Source organism: Falco rusticolus, chromosome 6 (genome assembly GCF_015220075.1).
Source record: "Falco rusticolus isolate bFalRus1 chromosome 6, bFalRus1.pri, whole genome shotgun sequence".
Taxonomy (NCBI): domain Eukaryota; kingdom Metazoa; phylum Chordata; class Aves; order Falconiformes; family Falconidae; genus Falco; species Falco rusticolus.
The window spans coordinates 44605519-44621844 of NC_051192.1; the positions used below are offsets into that span (position 1 = coordinate 44605519).

Below are 16326 nucleotides of genomic sequence, written 5' to 3' on the forward strand. Positions count from 1 at the left end.
TTTTTAATGATTTGTTTTTACAGCTTCATTCCACTGATGATTGCCAAGCAAGCTTTCAGCATTAATTGTGTCTCTGGCTGGGGTGTATGCAAAACATAACAATTTTTTATGGGTTAAAATGGCTATTAAGACTTAGAATTCTTGGTTTTGCAGAGCTGGTAGAGGTTTTGTCTAAGCCTTGGTACTTTCTTTCTCAGGTGCTGAGGTTGCTTGCCAGCACTGCTCCCCACCCCTGCGAGGGCTGGCGTTGGACTGGAGGCATCTGGCTGCCCCAGCCATGCTGAGGGTTGAATGCTGAGGAAGCCATCTGAGATCGACACCTCACTGAGGTCGACATCTTGGAGGGAGACGTCTGCCAGGGAAAGTGGACTTACTGCAAAGAGATCATGGCTTCATCCCGACTAGTGGCAAGATCTAGAGATATTGCCAATGTCATGCAGCGACTTCAAGGTAAGAGACTGACTTGGGCTGGTGCTCTCTGCCATCCATTCATAAGTGGACATTCCTACTTTTTACTGTAGTGCACAGCCAGGGCAATATCTCTGAAGTTTAATAACTGTTCTAAACTTATCTACTGGAAAATATTGGTAGTATATCTGAAGGGTTCTGATTATAAGAGTCATTCAGCATAGCATTAATAGTGGTGTGTAAAAGCAGCTGATATTGTAAACATGGACCCATGGGACAGGACACTGAATTGAAGATTATGAGACTTTGGTTCTGTTTCTCCTACATGATGTGATTGCGCATCAGTTTTCTCATAGAAAAGATAATAGAAATTGCATCTGTCCTTTTCTCAGCTATGATGTCTACACATAGATCTGCTCTACTGATAAACTAGTATTTATTAGGTTAGCAATAGTTGTTGTCTCCAGAGGAAATTGTACCTTGTTATATTGTTAGGCATTGAAGAATTCATAACTCAGTGGCTAATTATCAGTGCTGAAGTTGGTGACCTTTCAGATAATATATCACAGGACCTTTGCAGTATTCTATTCATTACGTTTTTAAGTTATTGAAATGAAGCATTATTAAAGTTAGTGCTTTATTTTTTTAGATGTTATACACCTAAATGCTGCAGCTAAGATTGCATTCAGAATGTATATTTTTGTTCAAATGATGATATTGACTAGAAAAAAATGTCAGTGCTGCTGTAGGTTTCACTCCTGTTAACTTTTTAAACTTGATCATAAATCACTGACCTCTTACTTTCTTTACGTATCAGCTTCCACTGACTTCAACAAAAGTTTATATGTACAGAACCCTTGCTGTGCCCTTCTGCATCTTCTAGATGTGGAAGCTTTATCTTCCCATGGCTTTTCCTTCCATTTATTGTTTTTCAGTTTGACATCTGAACTCAGCTTCCCAGCCACCAGCTACAACTAGCATGCATAATTTTCACATAGCCTCTGTAGATAAATATAAGAATAAAGTTTCAGGGTCTGTCCTAGTTAGACCTGCTACAGCACTTTCAACACTTAAAGGGGGCTTATAAGAAAGGTGGGGACAGACTTTCTAGTAAGGCCTGTAGCAATAGGACAAGGGTAATGGTTTCAAACTAAAAGAGGGTAGATTTAGATTACATAGAAGGAAAAAAATCTTCATTATGAGGATGATGAGGCACTGGAACAGGTTGTCCAGAGAAGTTGTGGATGCCCCATCCCTGGCAGTGTCCAAGGCCAGGTTGGAGGCCTGGTCTCATGGAAGGTGTCCCTGCCCATGGCAGGGAAGATTGGACTAGATGATCTTTAAGGTTCTTTCCAACCCAAACAATTCTATGATTCTCCAATTCCAAAATGCTTCTGCCTGATGTTCTTCTGCCTTTTGTACAGTTATTATCTCTTTCCTTGCTATTTTTGTTTGTGTCTCCTAATTCTTAGGCTGCAATCTTGGACAATGGTTGCTCAAAGTGTCTACAAAAATAGAGCGAGGAAGTATTCCTTGCCTAGAGAATTTGTGGTCGGAGAAGACACCCCGGGTAGACACAAATGAGTGAGGGAAGGCAAGGGTACAGTGTGGCAGCCTTGCTCACAGAACAGGCAAGAGTCTGAGTATACTCTGTGTGTGTGTGTGTATTTATATCTATCTATCTCAGTATACTATATACTTAAAAGAATTCATGTTCTTAGTAAGGGTTCCAGATGAGAATATGATAGATGAATATGAGAATAAATGAGAGATTTGAAGCCAGAAATGAATAATTATGAAATTTTGAGACCTTCTGAGGAATATGAAGAAAGGCATATGAGGAATGTCAGAGGTGCTTGAAGGTTATGGAGGCATATTGCAAAGCAAAGGATCAGGGAGCTGAGCTATGTTCAGGGAGGATTATCTGGGCTGGTACTCTGAAGCAATGTGTAAGGAGGATGCTACAGGATGTATTTACAGAGCATGTGGACTATTAATTATCAGAAAGACATTGAGGTACTGGAGTGTGTCTAAAGAAGGGCAATGAAGCTGGTGAAGGGTCTAGAACATGAGTCTTATGAGGAGGAGCTGAGGGAACTGGTGGTGTTTAGCCTGGAGAAAAGGAGGCTCAGGGGGACAGCCACCTGTAGCGCGGTGGGTTTCGGTCTCTTCTCCCAAGTAACAAGTGTTGGGACAAGAGGAAATGGCCTCGAGTTGCACCAGGGGAGGTTTACATTGGATATTAGGAAAAATTTCTTCATCTGAAGGAGAACAGGCTGTCCAGGGAAGTGACTGAGTCACCATCCCTGGAGGTATTTGAAAGATGTGCAGATGTGGTGCTTAAGGACATGGTTTAGTGGTGGGCTTGGCAGTGCTAGGTTAATGGTTGGATTTGATGATATTAAAAGGTCTTTTCCAACCTAAACAATTCTATGATTCTTTGATTGTTATATACTAATTTTCTAAACATCTGTAAAGCTGTTGCTGACAAAACAGCTATTCTGTTTATTTACACTTTGGTGTTTTTTTACATAATAGTATTTAATTTTTACGTATTTTGACTTGTTGAAATATGATGTATAGTTCAGTCTGTTATGTTTGTGGTTTTTTTCTTTTTGGAAATTGAGCAACAATAATTGTGACCTTTTAACTGAAGACATTTCAGAAGAAATTGTAAGAACTAAATGCACATTTGGCATTAAATGTTAGTTTGAAATTATACCTGTAAAGAAGTTTCTAAAATTCTAAAAAAAATTCTAAGATTCTTTGTTTCTTAGATGAAATCAGTTCATCTTGGTATTGCTGGGATCTGAGTTTTGCTGCAGAAGCACTACTTCAATAAATCACCTGTGCCAAGACTGGAGTGCTTGGAGCCAAAATCTTTTTTTAGTCTGTAGTTCTGCATTATGGATGAGCAGGTAATCTGCATTTGGACTGCCTTAGCCCTTGTGAATTAAGGTTGCTCCACCTTTCAGAAATTAGTCATCTGAAACAGGAACAGGTATGGACATAGAAACTCAGAGGTATTTCTTGGCATGTTTGCATGGTAGCCCCGAATAGGTGCAGTTGGAGCTGGGTACATAGCTCTGCAGTTGGAGCTGAGTACATAGCTCGAGGAGAGAGTGGAGCTGGTAGTGTTCAGTGTAACATGAACAGAGATGGTTTGGGGATCCTCAGTCAGTGCCCAGCAGCAGCTGTGCTTTACCACACAGTTACCTACAACTGTGTATTATCTGTACTTTTAATGCCTGCCTTATATTAGCGCTATTCACAGAATGCTGTGGGTTAGTTTTTTCTGGATTGTCTTTCCTTTTCCTCCTTAAGTTTTGGCTCTTCTTTCCTTCCATCAACCAAACAGTAGCTTTCTTTTCTATTTAGCCAATAGGCACTTTGTTGATACGTACCTTCACTGGCGTTTTTCTTTGGTTGTTTTCTCTAAGTCAACAGTGCCAAGAGTTTAACATTAAACTAAGCTGATTTAACAGATGCCTACTACTGAAAGCTATCTTGCCTTACTGCATGCATGTACCCAACTTTCTTTCCACCAGTGACCTTCCTTCTCTTACCGTAGACCTGAACCAGCTAAAAATCGGTTTGTGGAGGTCAGGTGAGCTCCTGGCAAAAAGGCAAGTGGCAGGGTCTTCCCTTTCAGTGCCATTTGCCTTTTTATCATCTGCAAAATAAAGCTGCAAGATCACATTTGTAAATGTAAGCAAAACTGAAAAGGTGTGCTTGGTCAGGAGGGCACGCTGCACACCTTGCAGAGCTATTTACCCCCACATCACAAATACTGCCCCAGTTAAGGTTTCCTTCTGTCCAGTTTGCTGGTTCTGTGTAGTCATGCTGCTGCTTTCTCTTTGCGGTCTTTCACTCTCTGAAATGTCCCAGCTCAATTCCTGCAGCTTTCTTGAATTTGGAAGATTCTTGGGTTACAACAGGTGCCAGTGTAAATTATTAGTCTCTCAGGTGAGCAGGTCTTGTAACTAAGGCTATTCATTACTCATTGGCAGTGCATTAGGGGAAAACAGACTCTTTTGACTCTATTGACTCTGTAGACTATATGACCTGAAGGCCAAGTAAATCTAAACGATGAAGTGGGAAACTGAATAACATTACAGCCCAAGTGTTACTTAACAGGAGGAATTAAAGCAGGATTTGAATTTTCCTGCTGAAAGCAGGAGCAAATTTAAGTTAATACTATTTCAGAACAAAATATTGAAATGCAAGGTTTATCTGTGAAGGTAAAGACAGCTGGAAAAAACATCATAGCTGAAAAAAAGATCATTAAAAGGTAAAAAAAAAAAAAGAGTGAAAAGAAATCAAGTGTTTTCATTTATACAACAAAAACATGTGAAAGGGTTAGGCTGCAGCTGGAGGTATTCAGGTTAAACATTAGTTAACATTGGATAAGGAATGTTGCTAACGCTAGCTGTAAAATCACCATTGCTAGAAGTATTTAATTCTGGTTTATGCATATGGGAACAAGTGCTGTGAGAATCCACTTCAGGTTTCTTCTGACCCAGGTATGTGATAGTAATAATCTGATGTATGGCTGGCAAAGATAAGTTCTGAGCTACCTGTAGATATTGCAAAAACATAGGTGACAGGATACAATCAAAACATTTCACTTGTGGCACTTAAGTGTGCACTGAATTCTAGGTATCATGTTGTATTAGGATGTTTTGTCATATAGAGCAATAAGTATCTCAGTGAAAAGAATCATGTAATTTTATTTTGACTGCAGTTAGCTTTCATTTTGTGTTCTTAATGACAGCATACTCCTAGGGCAGTCTGTGCAATGCACCATTTATTTTAATGAAGCATGGTCCTGTTTTTTGAGGGGTATTTTGTTAACAAATTCTAAGTTAGTGGTTTCAAAGAAATTTAAAATTATTTTTTTAAAAAAATTAATATTGCTATTTTATTGCTTACACTTTTCTTCTGCTTTTTCTCCCAAAATTAATCATGTAATGTAAATCAGCATATTCCTAGATACTTTTTTTTCTTGCTTGCACTTTTGGTGATCACAGCACTGTCCTCAAGGTTAGTTAAACTAACCTGTGCTCCTCTTCCCTCTTGGTTGATGGCCAACCAGAATGCGAAGCACTGAAGGTCACACAGGTGGTATAAATGACAAACATGTATTTGCATTTGAGTTGCTATTTAAGAAAAATTAACATTTTTTTCAATTTTCATCTGGGATAAAGTATATATTTAGTGCAGAAAATGGTTGACATGGTAGTGCCTCACACTGAAATTGCTTTCATTTGGTCTGGAGCAACACAGTTCAAAAAATTCTTATATGCTATTAAAACACTGAGAACCGGATTCATTACACAAAATGCAGCAGGCAAAATGGAAGAGGATCTTCCTTGGATCATTTTATAGGCAGTGGTTAAAAATGGTGCTTCTAAAATATAGTGGATATATAAAATATGTCAGGCGTCTTGTATTTTATACAAACCTGCCTTCAGCAGCTCCACTCTGCTCAGTGTAGTTTGAGTTCCTCATATGTAGGCATCCACACCACAGCTGTTTGATGTTGGTTGTGATAAATCCCCATCTCGGGCTCTAAAACTGTTTTAACTTAAGACTTTATCTTAAAATAACATCTGCCGTATTTGTTACTGGTGTGAAAGGGGTGATATTTCAAGAAGTCTAAATAGGAACAATTATGTGTCAGTTTTGAGGGGTTAGTGAAGATAAAGATTTTGAGGAGGAAAATATTACAGTGACGAGTATATTTGAGAGCACCTCCTCTATTCTGACAGGCAGCTAGACAGTTATTTTAGTAATAGCATTGGGTTTGGGGTATCAGGAAGCAGAGTATCTTCGAAGTATTATGATGTCAGGTTGTTCTGTGCAGATTATGACATTTGTCACTTGCCTGTTTTGTGGCATCTAATTAATTTCCTGTTTATATTAGAGTATACGGCAGGCCTGAAAAATTAAACTTTATCTTCTCACAGCTGTGCTGTAGTATCTTCCTACAATAAATCTTGTACATTTTGCTGTATTATTAAATTTGAACATAGCAAATTGTCATCATCGTAGATAACCCTCCCTTCTCATCTCTGTTATTTCTTAACACTAGAGGAACTGAAAATTATGGGGGAACATGTCTCTTGTCCCTAGTTACTAATTTATAAGCATTAAAATACTTTTGTAGAGGAGCTGTTGCATGCTTGTATACTGATGTAGAGACTTCTGTGATGTAAAGGCAAAATATTTCAGTGAGAAATTTCTACTGTTTTACTCTAATCCTGTTTTTCCCTTTTGTGGAAATCAGAAGCTTCACCACCTTTAATTATCAGGATGATCATATACTTCAGAGAATATACATGCAGGTAGGTAAAGCACACAGATAAGTAACACCTAACAATTATTAGGAATTTATTTCACATGCTATTTCTAGAATGCAGTTTTTATTTTGCACTTTAGAGTTCATTTGCTTAAAAAATCCTAGTTTCTATCACAAAGCTGCTCCTTGTGAGTCATATCACGGAATTCTAATTTTAGACTCACAGTGAGGTTTGTTAGATGGCAGTTGTATGTATCCAAGTGAATCGTCTATTACTGTGTGCAAGAAAACAGGCTACTTGTTCTGTCTTTCATCTAAGATGAGAAGGAGCCTTATGAAGGAAGTGTCAACAACCTATTAAGAATCCAACAGTTTGTTTAAAAAAGAAAGAAAGAAAAAAAAACCAACAAAAACAACAACAACAAAAAACCAATCCAAGAAAGTAAACCCAACCCTAGCTCTTTGGAATTTATTTCTTCATAGTGAAAAAAGAGATGTTTGAAATAAGTTCCTGTAAAATTCAATATATAACTGATTACTTACTTGCAGAGTTAACGTTTATATTCAGATTCTGGTTTCTTGTTTTTTGGGGATGTATGTTTTATTTTCCTCCGTTGTTAGCAGACACTAATTTGGGGCTGGTCCACACAGAATGATCTTTTCAGAAGTGCGTGAAGGAACTAGGACTAATAGTAAAAGCTAGCCTCCATCCTGTCCAGTGAAACAAATGCAAGTTTATTTTGGATCCTCAGTGATTATTTTAGTTCAATGTCAGAACTGTTAGGGAACTAGTAGAAAAGCATCCTGATATTTCAGGATAAGTAACCTTCAGGTAAGCATGGAAGAAGGAGTAATGCCAATTTACTACATGGTGAGGACAGTTCCTCTTAGGCGCCAGCCCAGCCCTGGCACAGCCTGCCTTTTGGCCAAGACCCCACACCTCAACTTGCTCTCCCCTCTCCAGTTTCTCTCTCTCTCATGCTTTTCCTGCTGAGGAGTCATCGTTGTTAAAGTACAGTGTTGTAAAATATTGTTTGGAGTTTTGTGGCATGGAACATAAACATTAACATATTATGAGACATAAATTGTGAAGCTTCTTTTACTGTAATTTCACTAGATTATATGTAATTACGTGTCAGTATTTGTTACATAGTCTTCATTACTTTTAAAAGCATTATACCCTCACTGATGCATGTTGGTTTAAGTGCCTATGGAGAACATATGTAATCTCTTTTATAACACTGTTAGGCTTGTAACATAAACCTGCAGACCCAATGAATCTCCAAGCTAAAGACTATTTTATTTGCCCTGATATAAGATACATCTGGAATATTTAATAACATTTTCTATCTGCATAGCTGTTGTGGCAGCTGTTGTGTTACAATGTAGTTTACTCAAATCACCAAATTTCTTTTTAGCTATGCCAATATAATTCCTAGGGAAAATTCATCATCCCCTTACAAAGATGCTGAAGGCCTATACAACTGTGATATACTGTTCCTATTTCCGCACCTTACACATACAGGCCAGCTGGAGTAGCTTGTCATAACTGCATAGGCTGTCATGCCTCCACCAGATTGCCTGGGCATCATCATTGGCGTGCGTACCTGGAGAGGTGCAGCTCCTTCACCATATAGTGCAACAACTGCATGGTGGTGTGAACTTGCTGTACATCTTTATTACTCAAGGTGCTATTGCAAGAAAGCCAGGCACTTCCAGACCTTGTGAATGCAGCAGCTGTTCTGTAAAGGCTTTATCTTAAGCTCATTAAAAAAAAGGAAAAATCTTCTTTCCATAAGGTGAAGGGAATGAACAGTAACAGCAATAGTAAGTGAAGAATATTATTGTTAGCTTTCTGGTCTTGAAGGGGAAAAAAAACTTTACATACAAGATCCCAGTATTCAAGAAGATATGAGGCCAAAGCAAAATATTTACTTGCTTGTAGTGCCTAATAGATGAAAAAAGAAAAAAAGCTCACTTAGGAATGGAGACTGTAGTTTTCAGACTTGACTGTTGATAAGAAATCAGGGTTATTTGTGTGGTAGACTCAGTTTTTGAGTTGTGCTTTCATTCTCCCAAGGAAAATGAAAGTAAATCGTTATTGCAGTTAAGCTTGTGTAAAGGCCCATCTCTTCATTCTGTTTGTTTTGGCCAGGGTTTCTATTTTATTGTTTCATTTGCCAAGACGTCCCTGGACTTTCCCAGGTTCAAGTGGTGCAGCCATTCCCAGTACTGAGTCAGAACTGAGGCTTGCTTAGGATGCGGCTGCAGGTAACAGCCAAATTGTCTCTCTTACTTGACACTTGTTAATTAAAAACAACAAAACCCCTACCTGTTTAGGCCCACTGGGTAGTCCAGAAACATCACGTGGTTTTTCAGGAGAGAATTGAGAATGAGCACCACCAGTTACAACAGGTACGAGCTACTAAGCCAATCACTGTACCAGCCCAATCATTCTGCTATTAGTCAGATTGGCTACATACTTGAGTGCTGTTTTGCAGCCTGGATGCTGCTATTCCATTCAAACACAAGTGAAGCTGATATGCCTTTTTACAGCAAGAAGAATAAGAAGTATCTTCTAATGGAAGTTGCAAAGCTTGTGCTGCCATTGAAATGAGGAGGGGAATATTAGGGAATGGACCCTTCACGGGGATTTGTAGCCTAGCTGGCATTTTCCCCCCGGTGGAGTGCATTGTCACAGAAACTCGGCCCATGGGGGGCGAGGTGATGCTTAAAGAAGCCAAAAGTCAAGGTTGTGGACAGGGGAGACGAAGGTGAGACCATCCAATGGTCAATCAAGTCAGTGAAAAAGCAAATGTGATCAAGCCGCCATGTAGCAGAAGTCTTCTGGGCATAAAGCTTTGTTAGCAGATGTGAGTTGCAGTAAATAAAACATGGATAATCTTACCCTGGTTTGAGACTGATTAGACAGGACATAAGGCTAATTAACTTGGATTTCTGGCTGCTTTGCATTACTGAAGTTGTGCAATGCAGGAAGAATAGGATTTGAAATGGTATTTGGGCACCTAGAGATAGATACTGCCATAAAAAGTAATGATGTGCACTTTTTAATACCTCTTTACATGCCTTTCTTCAGCTTCAAAGACTTCAGTACTTTATAGTCTGATCCATAGATATAAAAATAAAGTGAATTAAAAATCTTCAATGGTATTAATCAGAAATTAGAAATTTATTATTTGTAAATGTATTTAGCATCCTCAACATGATTGATATTTCTAAACCTAAATACTTACCTGCAGTTGTGAGCTGAAGTCAGTGGGTTATCCTGGAGCTACTATTTTTTTTTATTTAGTGCCATGTCTGTTATATAAAAGTGAAGCCATGTGACAACCTTGTTTACATTTCTAAAATACGTATCCATCCTACCAAAAAAAAAAAGTAGCTGTAATGAAAGACTGAATTGCTGCTTTTTTCATTTGAATTAAACCTTTTTTGAATACAGAGCTCTGAATCTTACTGGGAGGCTTTCTGCTTCCCAAAGAGACCTAAGTTCATTTTGGTTTTTTTGCTGGCTGGCTGACTGTCTGAGGAGCAGAAAATCTGCTGCTTCTCCATCACAATGTATCGTGGAAGGGAGAAGACTTTAGTTGCATAATCTGCTTTCTTGGTCTTGCTTTCTAGAATTGCCTTTTGTTTGGACACTGTGGTGAGTGTGTACACAGCCTCGTTGCATAATTCTTCTTTCATAATCTCAAGACTGCCTTTTCGTTTGTGTGGTTACTAAGAAAGCTGGAGGTGTGACCAGCTGCCAGAAGTGATTTGAATAAATAAAAGGAATCATGAACCGTTAATTGTTGTGTTTACATCTAGTTTCTAAGAGACTAATAGTTCACGCTTACTGTCTCTGTGTGTTTGTGCTTAAGATCCTGGGCACATTTAAATCCTGTGTTCCCTGGGGAAATGTGTGTCTGCATAAAAAATTACACTTTGTATTTATCAGTAAGAAGCCTTCAGGTTTATATAGGAAATGATATGCATTTATGAATGAGAGTAGGTAATGGTATACCACTGTGATAATTCTTAAGTAGTCAGGTTTTTTTCTAGTTTTCATTTTGTTGGTTTTGTTGGATTTTGAAAGAGGTATGGAAATATGTAAGGAAGTAGCACATTTTAACCTGTGAGGGTGGTAAGGATAGTTAATACCGCTTTCCAGATGGGAACTGAAACAGAGGATGGTCTTATTCTCACCCACTACTATGAAAGTGTAGGATGCAACCTGGCCTTTACTGCAATCAGGAAGAATAAATCAGTTTTTAAAACTTTACTGAGGTGGTTAGGTATGAGCTTTTATCTACAAATCAGGTGCACATCTATCTACTGATAGAAATCAGGTGCACATGTACCTATCAGTAGCTACTCATAGCTATTTCTGTTTATTAATAGCTGGTTGTTCCTATTGAACATTGAAATACTGGGAACTGTGTCATTTGGAATAAGAAGTAGCTTGAAATTTGGCTTAAAAATTGCAACTTACACATGTTCAGCAGCATGATTGGAAAGTCACACTGTAAGTAAGTTTCAACAGCATATTTTCTTCAAGTTTTCTACATTATTATGTGTTAGTTACCAAAAATTTTGGTTTGGCTGCAGTGCTTTTTTAAAAAATACTTTATTCATAGTATAGTTAAAAGGGCAGGCCTCATCGCTGCAAATATGCAGCTATTTAAAACAACAGGCATGACAATATAATGATTGTTCTCCCACTGAAATGCAAAGTGCCAGCAGATTTGTATTTTCAATGAGACCAAATCCAGAATCTTTGCCATTTCTTTGACAGATTTCAGTGACATTGTTAGTTATGATAACATTAGTGCCAGTGGTTAAGGAGCTCAGGTTATTCTCACAGATTTGTGATGATGTTTAAAAATACAAATTATGGTAGTGTCACAGGTAATGCAAAAGAAAGATATAAACAGACTTGCATGAAAATGCACATTGAACTTCCTTTGTAGGGAACGAAAAGATTGAAGCTGATCAGAATTGTGGATGCCTAGCTACTTCTTATTGCCAAAGAGAAAGTATAAAGCACAGAAATCAGAGCTGAGTGGAAGATGAAATGGCCTTAAAGCAAAAAAAACTAATTTCACATTAAAAAAAAAATAATCTTTAAATGCTTTCTTTGCACCTACCAGCAAAATAAACTTCTAATTAGAAGTTGGGTAAAAAGCTGTGCATACTGTTTTCAAGGAAATAGAACAAACTAACACATGGGAAAACACATAGAAGTGAAAGAAAAAGTGAAATGAAAGCAAAGGAAACCCACATAGCTGTCTGATAGATAGAAATGTTGAAAGAAAAATCAGTGTGGAAAGATTAGATACTGGGAACAGCAGTAACATGAAATACGAAAATAGAGAGAGAAGCTGCTTTCCATCTCTAAGCAAAAGAAATACCATGGCAAGAATTTAAACTGTGTTATTGGTTGTGAGCTGTCTCAGTGAACAACTAAGAGCATGTTTGCCCTAAAGTGTGGTTTTATTCTTGCAGTTTATTTTGGAGGCACTGTACAATACCTGCTAGCAAAAGTTGTATCTGCATTCCTGAGACCTACCTCAGTGAGAAATCAGATTTCCATCTAGGGTCTCATTCTGTTTCACAATCCTTGCACTCAAAAAAAAAAAAACCAAACCAACAACAACAAAAAAAGTCTTTCATCCGAATTAATAAGTTTAGTTCTGAGTATAATCAAAATGTCTATACCATCATTACTTGCTTGTTCCCTAGCACAATTTGACCATTTGCTAATTACTGGGTGATGGGTGGATGATGGGTCCTGCTTCCCTGGTGCTGCAGAATGCTATTGCACTTGCTCTGGCAGTGAGTGCTGAATTAAACATCAAGAGCTGTTCATTAGTCTGTTATAAAGAAGTACCTCAATTTCTTCTCCCTTCCTAATAAAGGGGCCTTGTTTTCTAGGTCATTACTTCAGTTTACAAGTAATTTGAAGTCCTGAGTCCATGTAATTAGAGTAGTTTCAGACTAGTCAATTGCTATGTTCTGGTTTTCTCTGGCCTCTTTTACTAAAACCTGTTGCTTGGATTCCTTTACACTTTAAAAACTTCCAGTTTTGTTCCATCTTTTACTAATAATTGACTTTGAGAGCAAGTTATTTTAGCATTATCTATATTTCAACTTTTTTTTACCTTTTTGCTGCAGAAGCAGAAAGAATTAAAGCTTGTTAATAGCTGATATTTACATGTAATTAAGACTGTGCAGTGGTTATTGGTTTAGATTTATTTTTAGGCATTCTCATCTAGGTTTATAGGCATTGTCATCTAGATTTATATTCTGGCATAGAAACATCTAATCTGAGATGCTGAGTTCTAAAGAATACAACTCAATAGCTTGTCGCTGAAAACCATATGCTGTATTTACATGACCTCTTTCATTCTGTCTCAGACCAGCGCTACAGGATGCTGATCATCTGTTCTCCAGAAATCTCTCTTCCTCAGTGACTGGACAGAATTGGTGGCCGATTGCCAGCAATCCTGGACATAAGCTGCTTTGGCAGATTTACCCTTTTAAAGCTGTGCTTGGAGGGAAAATTGTCTCCTTTCCCCCACACCCAAAGCAAAACCAAAGAAAAATACCCCCTTCAGAATGACACTGAGATAAACCTAGTGCTAAAGAGAAAAGGTCACTATGGCAAATGAATCCCAAGCTTTTTAAGCTTGGATTAAAAAAATCCCGAGATTTTTAAGTTCACTATGTCTCTGTAACCACAGTGCATACTGACTGCTTCACTGTTCACCAATAAAGACGAAACCAGATTAAGTTGTTGGCTAGTGATATAATGTATAATCTAATAATCTAGTTTCTCTAGTTTCCCTTTTGTTACCCATCTTAGCATAAAAATTAAGAGAATGTATACATCTAAACGTTTTTTGTGCAACAAAGACTCAAATATGGATTGAAAATATAGTCAGTACATCAGTATAAGCCTCTTTCTGCTGTATAGAAAACGTCCAGGGATTGCAGCTGATATGTTGTCCTTGAGGAAGAACCTAGACGGGTTGGTGAAGGCTGAGACAGATGTTTTGAAGAAGCTAGCACAAGATGTACCAGATAAGACTGTGACCTAAACTGAAAGAATTAGGAATTGTGAAGCCAGGAGAGTGTTCAGTCCTGAGTGCTGGTGTGTCTCTTGTGAGCACAGAAAAGTGAGAAGTGGAGTGGAAAAGGGCACAAGGAATCAGTTCTCTATTTGGCAAGTATTATCAGGTTGATTAGCTTTACATTGGAGTACACGTGTGTGTGTTCGTAGATGTGAAAGGCTGGATGCCTGTGAAGGGACAGACCTCAAACTCTCAACTGAGCAGTGCATTTCACTGTTTCTTCTTACACTTAAAGGTAGTTGCAAGTTGGGCACATGCTGCCTCAGGTCATGCGGACAAGAAGTACACAGGACTGTGCTGGGAAAATGAAAAAGGGAACACATTAGGGTATAGAAAGGAGGAAGCTGTTGGAATAAATAAGTTCCTCTTACCTCTTCTGATAAGCAGTTCACGTTTTGCAAGTCAAGATTACCCAACATAAATTTACAGAAATAGCAGAAATTGCTGTGTTCGAAGGTAGTACCTTTCACCATGGACTTAATGGAGCACAGCTATAATGAAATCATACTGGAGGGGAAAGTGAAAGTATAACTTCATGCCGTGGAGTTCAGTATCTTAGGGGCTGCATGCACTCCTGCTTGTTGGGAGGAGTCTGTATGGATGGGAATCAGGAAAAGATCTCTCTGCTTGTTTGCCATCTACTAATCAGGTTTTGGGACAGCTTGGATATTGAAGCTTGGATATGATATGCACCATGATACACTCAATTTTTGTACTGTTTTTTGTTAATATGAGTACTGTTCTCCTGCACGCTTCTTTCAGGAAGTCTTGGGTTCCTGGCAGCTACTTTTAGATCTTCAGTTGGGAATTCAAATTTTAAGCAGTGAAAGGTTGGGGATTTGATCTAACAAATTCATATGTAAATCTATGTGTGTGTACATACATATACATACATAATAAAACAGACAGATGTTTCAAATCAGTTGATCAAATTATCATCTAAACTGAAAATGTTTACTACATCCCAAATATGAGTACTTAATAGAGTACATAGTTCTTTAAGTAACTGGCAGAGCCTGAACACAACAAATATAGAAGTACGGTGATATTATGTTTAAATTAACTACTAAACCCAATTGAAACATCCTTTTATTTTTTCTTATGAAGTAGAGCTCTGCTGAGAAGAAACAGCAACATATTCATAACAAATCCATAGCACTATTGCAATTGTATGTTCTTCGCTACTGTTAAAGTTTCTCCAAGTTTTTAAGGTATTTAGGTTTACAACATCCCTGCTTGGAAGGCAAAACCACCTTTTCTTACAATGGTGGAGTAAAGATAGTAAAGACCTGCTTACAGGTATACCAAATCCAAGACATGCAGGCAGAAGCTAAATACTCGTAGCTATAGATATCCATGCTTTTCTATCATTATTATGTAACAATTATGATTGATAAATGAAGAGGATAAACACATTTCTGTATTCATCCTGCATCTCTGTCATGTAGTAATGTGCAGTGACATTTCATTTTAAACCTTTAAACCCCCCACCAAATTACTGGGAAGTGACATCCCATAAAGAGTCTCACGGACTGTAAACACTTAACTGTGGAAGAGGCACTGACCCCTCTCTTGCTTTAACGTGAATTATAACTGAGGTAATAGCTGCCCTTTCCAGTCTGTGTGGTACTCCACCCATACGTTGTTTTCATGAAGAACTTGAAATCATGACAAAAATATCAGAAGGAAATAATGCTCATGATGAATTTATGTTTGGATTGTTTGTTTTCTTGAAAGGAGGCTCTTCCTTAGATGTTGGTTATTTTTAGTGCTTATGAAACCAAAAGGCAACGCACGCTGGATGGAGCCAGAAAAGCTGTGAGCAAATACAGTATTGGGGAAAACTGGCAGACATAGAATAACTTGCTTGCTTTTGTCCTAAGCACCAACAATTCTGGATATCGGCTTCTTTTAAAACAAAACTAACCTATTGTTGGGAGATTGGGGTGTGGATGAGTGGCCTTTCTTCAAGACATTATAAATTACCGTCTTCTGTGACCTATGGCAAATAACTGCGTCTCTCCCCGTATGCTTAAAGATACCAAATTCTTCCCTGTTGCAGAACCCTATTTTCTGTATGTATTGACAAAATAAACCCTGAAGATCATTTAATAGGGCTACTGAGTTTTTACAGTATTTTTAAAATACTTTGTGGCATGCTATATATCTTTAAATTGTATTTTTTTTTAATAGTAGCCTGTTACAGTTTAGGTTTCATAGCTGCTTTAAAGTCCTCAGTATGAAGCTTGTCTTTGCAACCTGAAATGAGCAGAAAACATTATTAGAGCATTACAAAAATGCTGCTGCCTCTGATGCTAATGTTAGGTTCTTCAGATCAGTGGCCACTGGCAAAAAAGATAGAGGAGCTGGTGAGGTATCAAAAGATGTTTTGAGGTTTGGACAAATTTCAGCATGGAGGAATTAGAGGAATTAAGTGTGTAGTGGTCACCTGCTCCAGCATCACACAGCCAGTGGGTCCAA

The 16326-nt window shown here is 38.1% G+C and overlaps 1 protein-coding gene across 14 annotated transcripts in view; it reads left to right on the forward strand.

Moving 5' to 3' along the window:
• SYNE1 (spectrin repeat containing nuclear envelope protein 1) overlaps positions 1–16326 on the forward strand; it is a 317571-nt gene that overhangs the window by 8698 nt on the left and 292547 nt on the right. For all 14 annotated transcript variants that reach the window (XM_037391919.1, XM_037391908.1, XM_037391920.1 and 11 more), the window contains exon 2: positions 198–450. In XM_037391919.1, the coding sequence (XP_037247816.1) occupies positions 387–450 (64 nt within the window). In that variant the 5' untranslated portion in view covers positions 198–386. The remainder of the gene's footprint in view (positions 1–197; positions 451–16326) is intronic.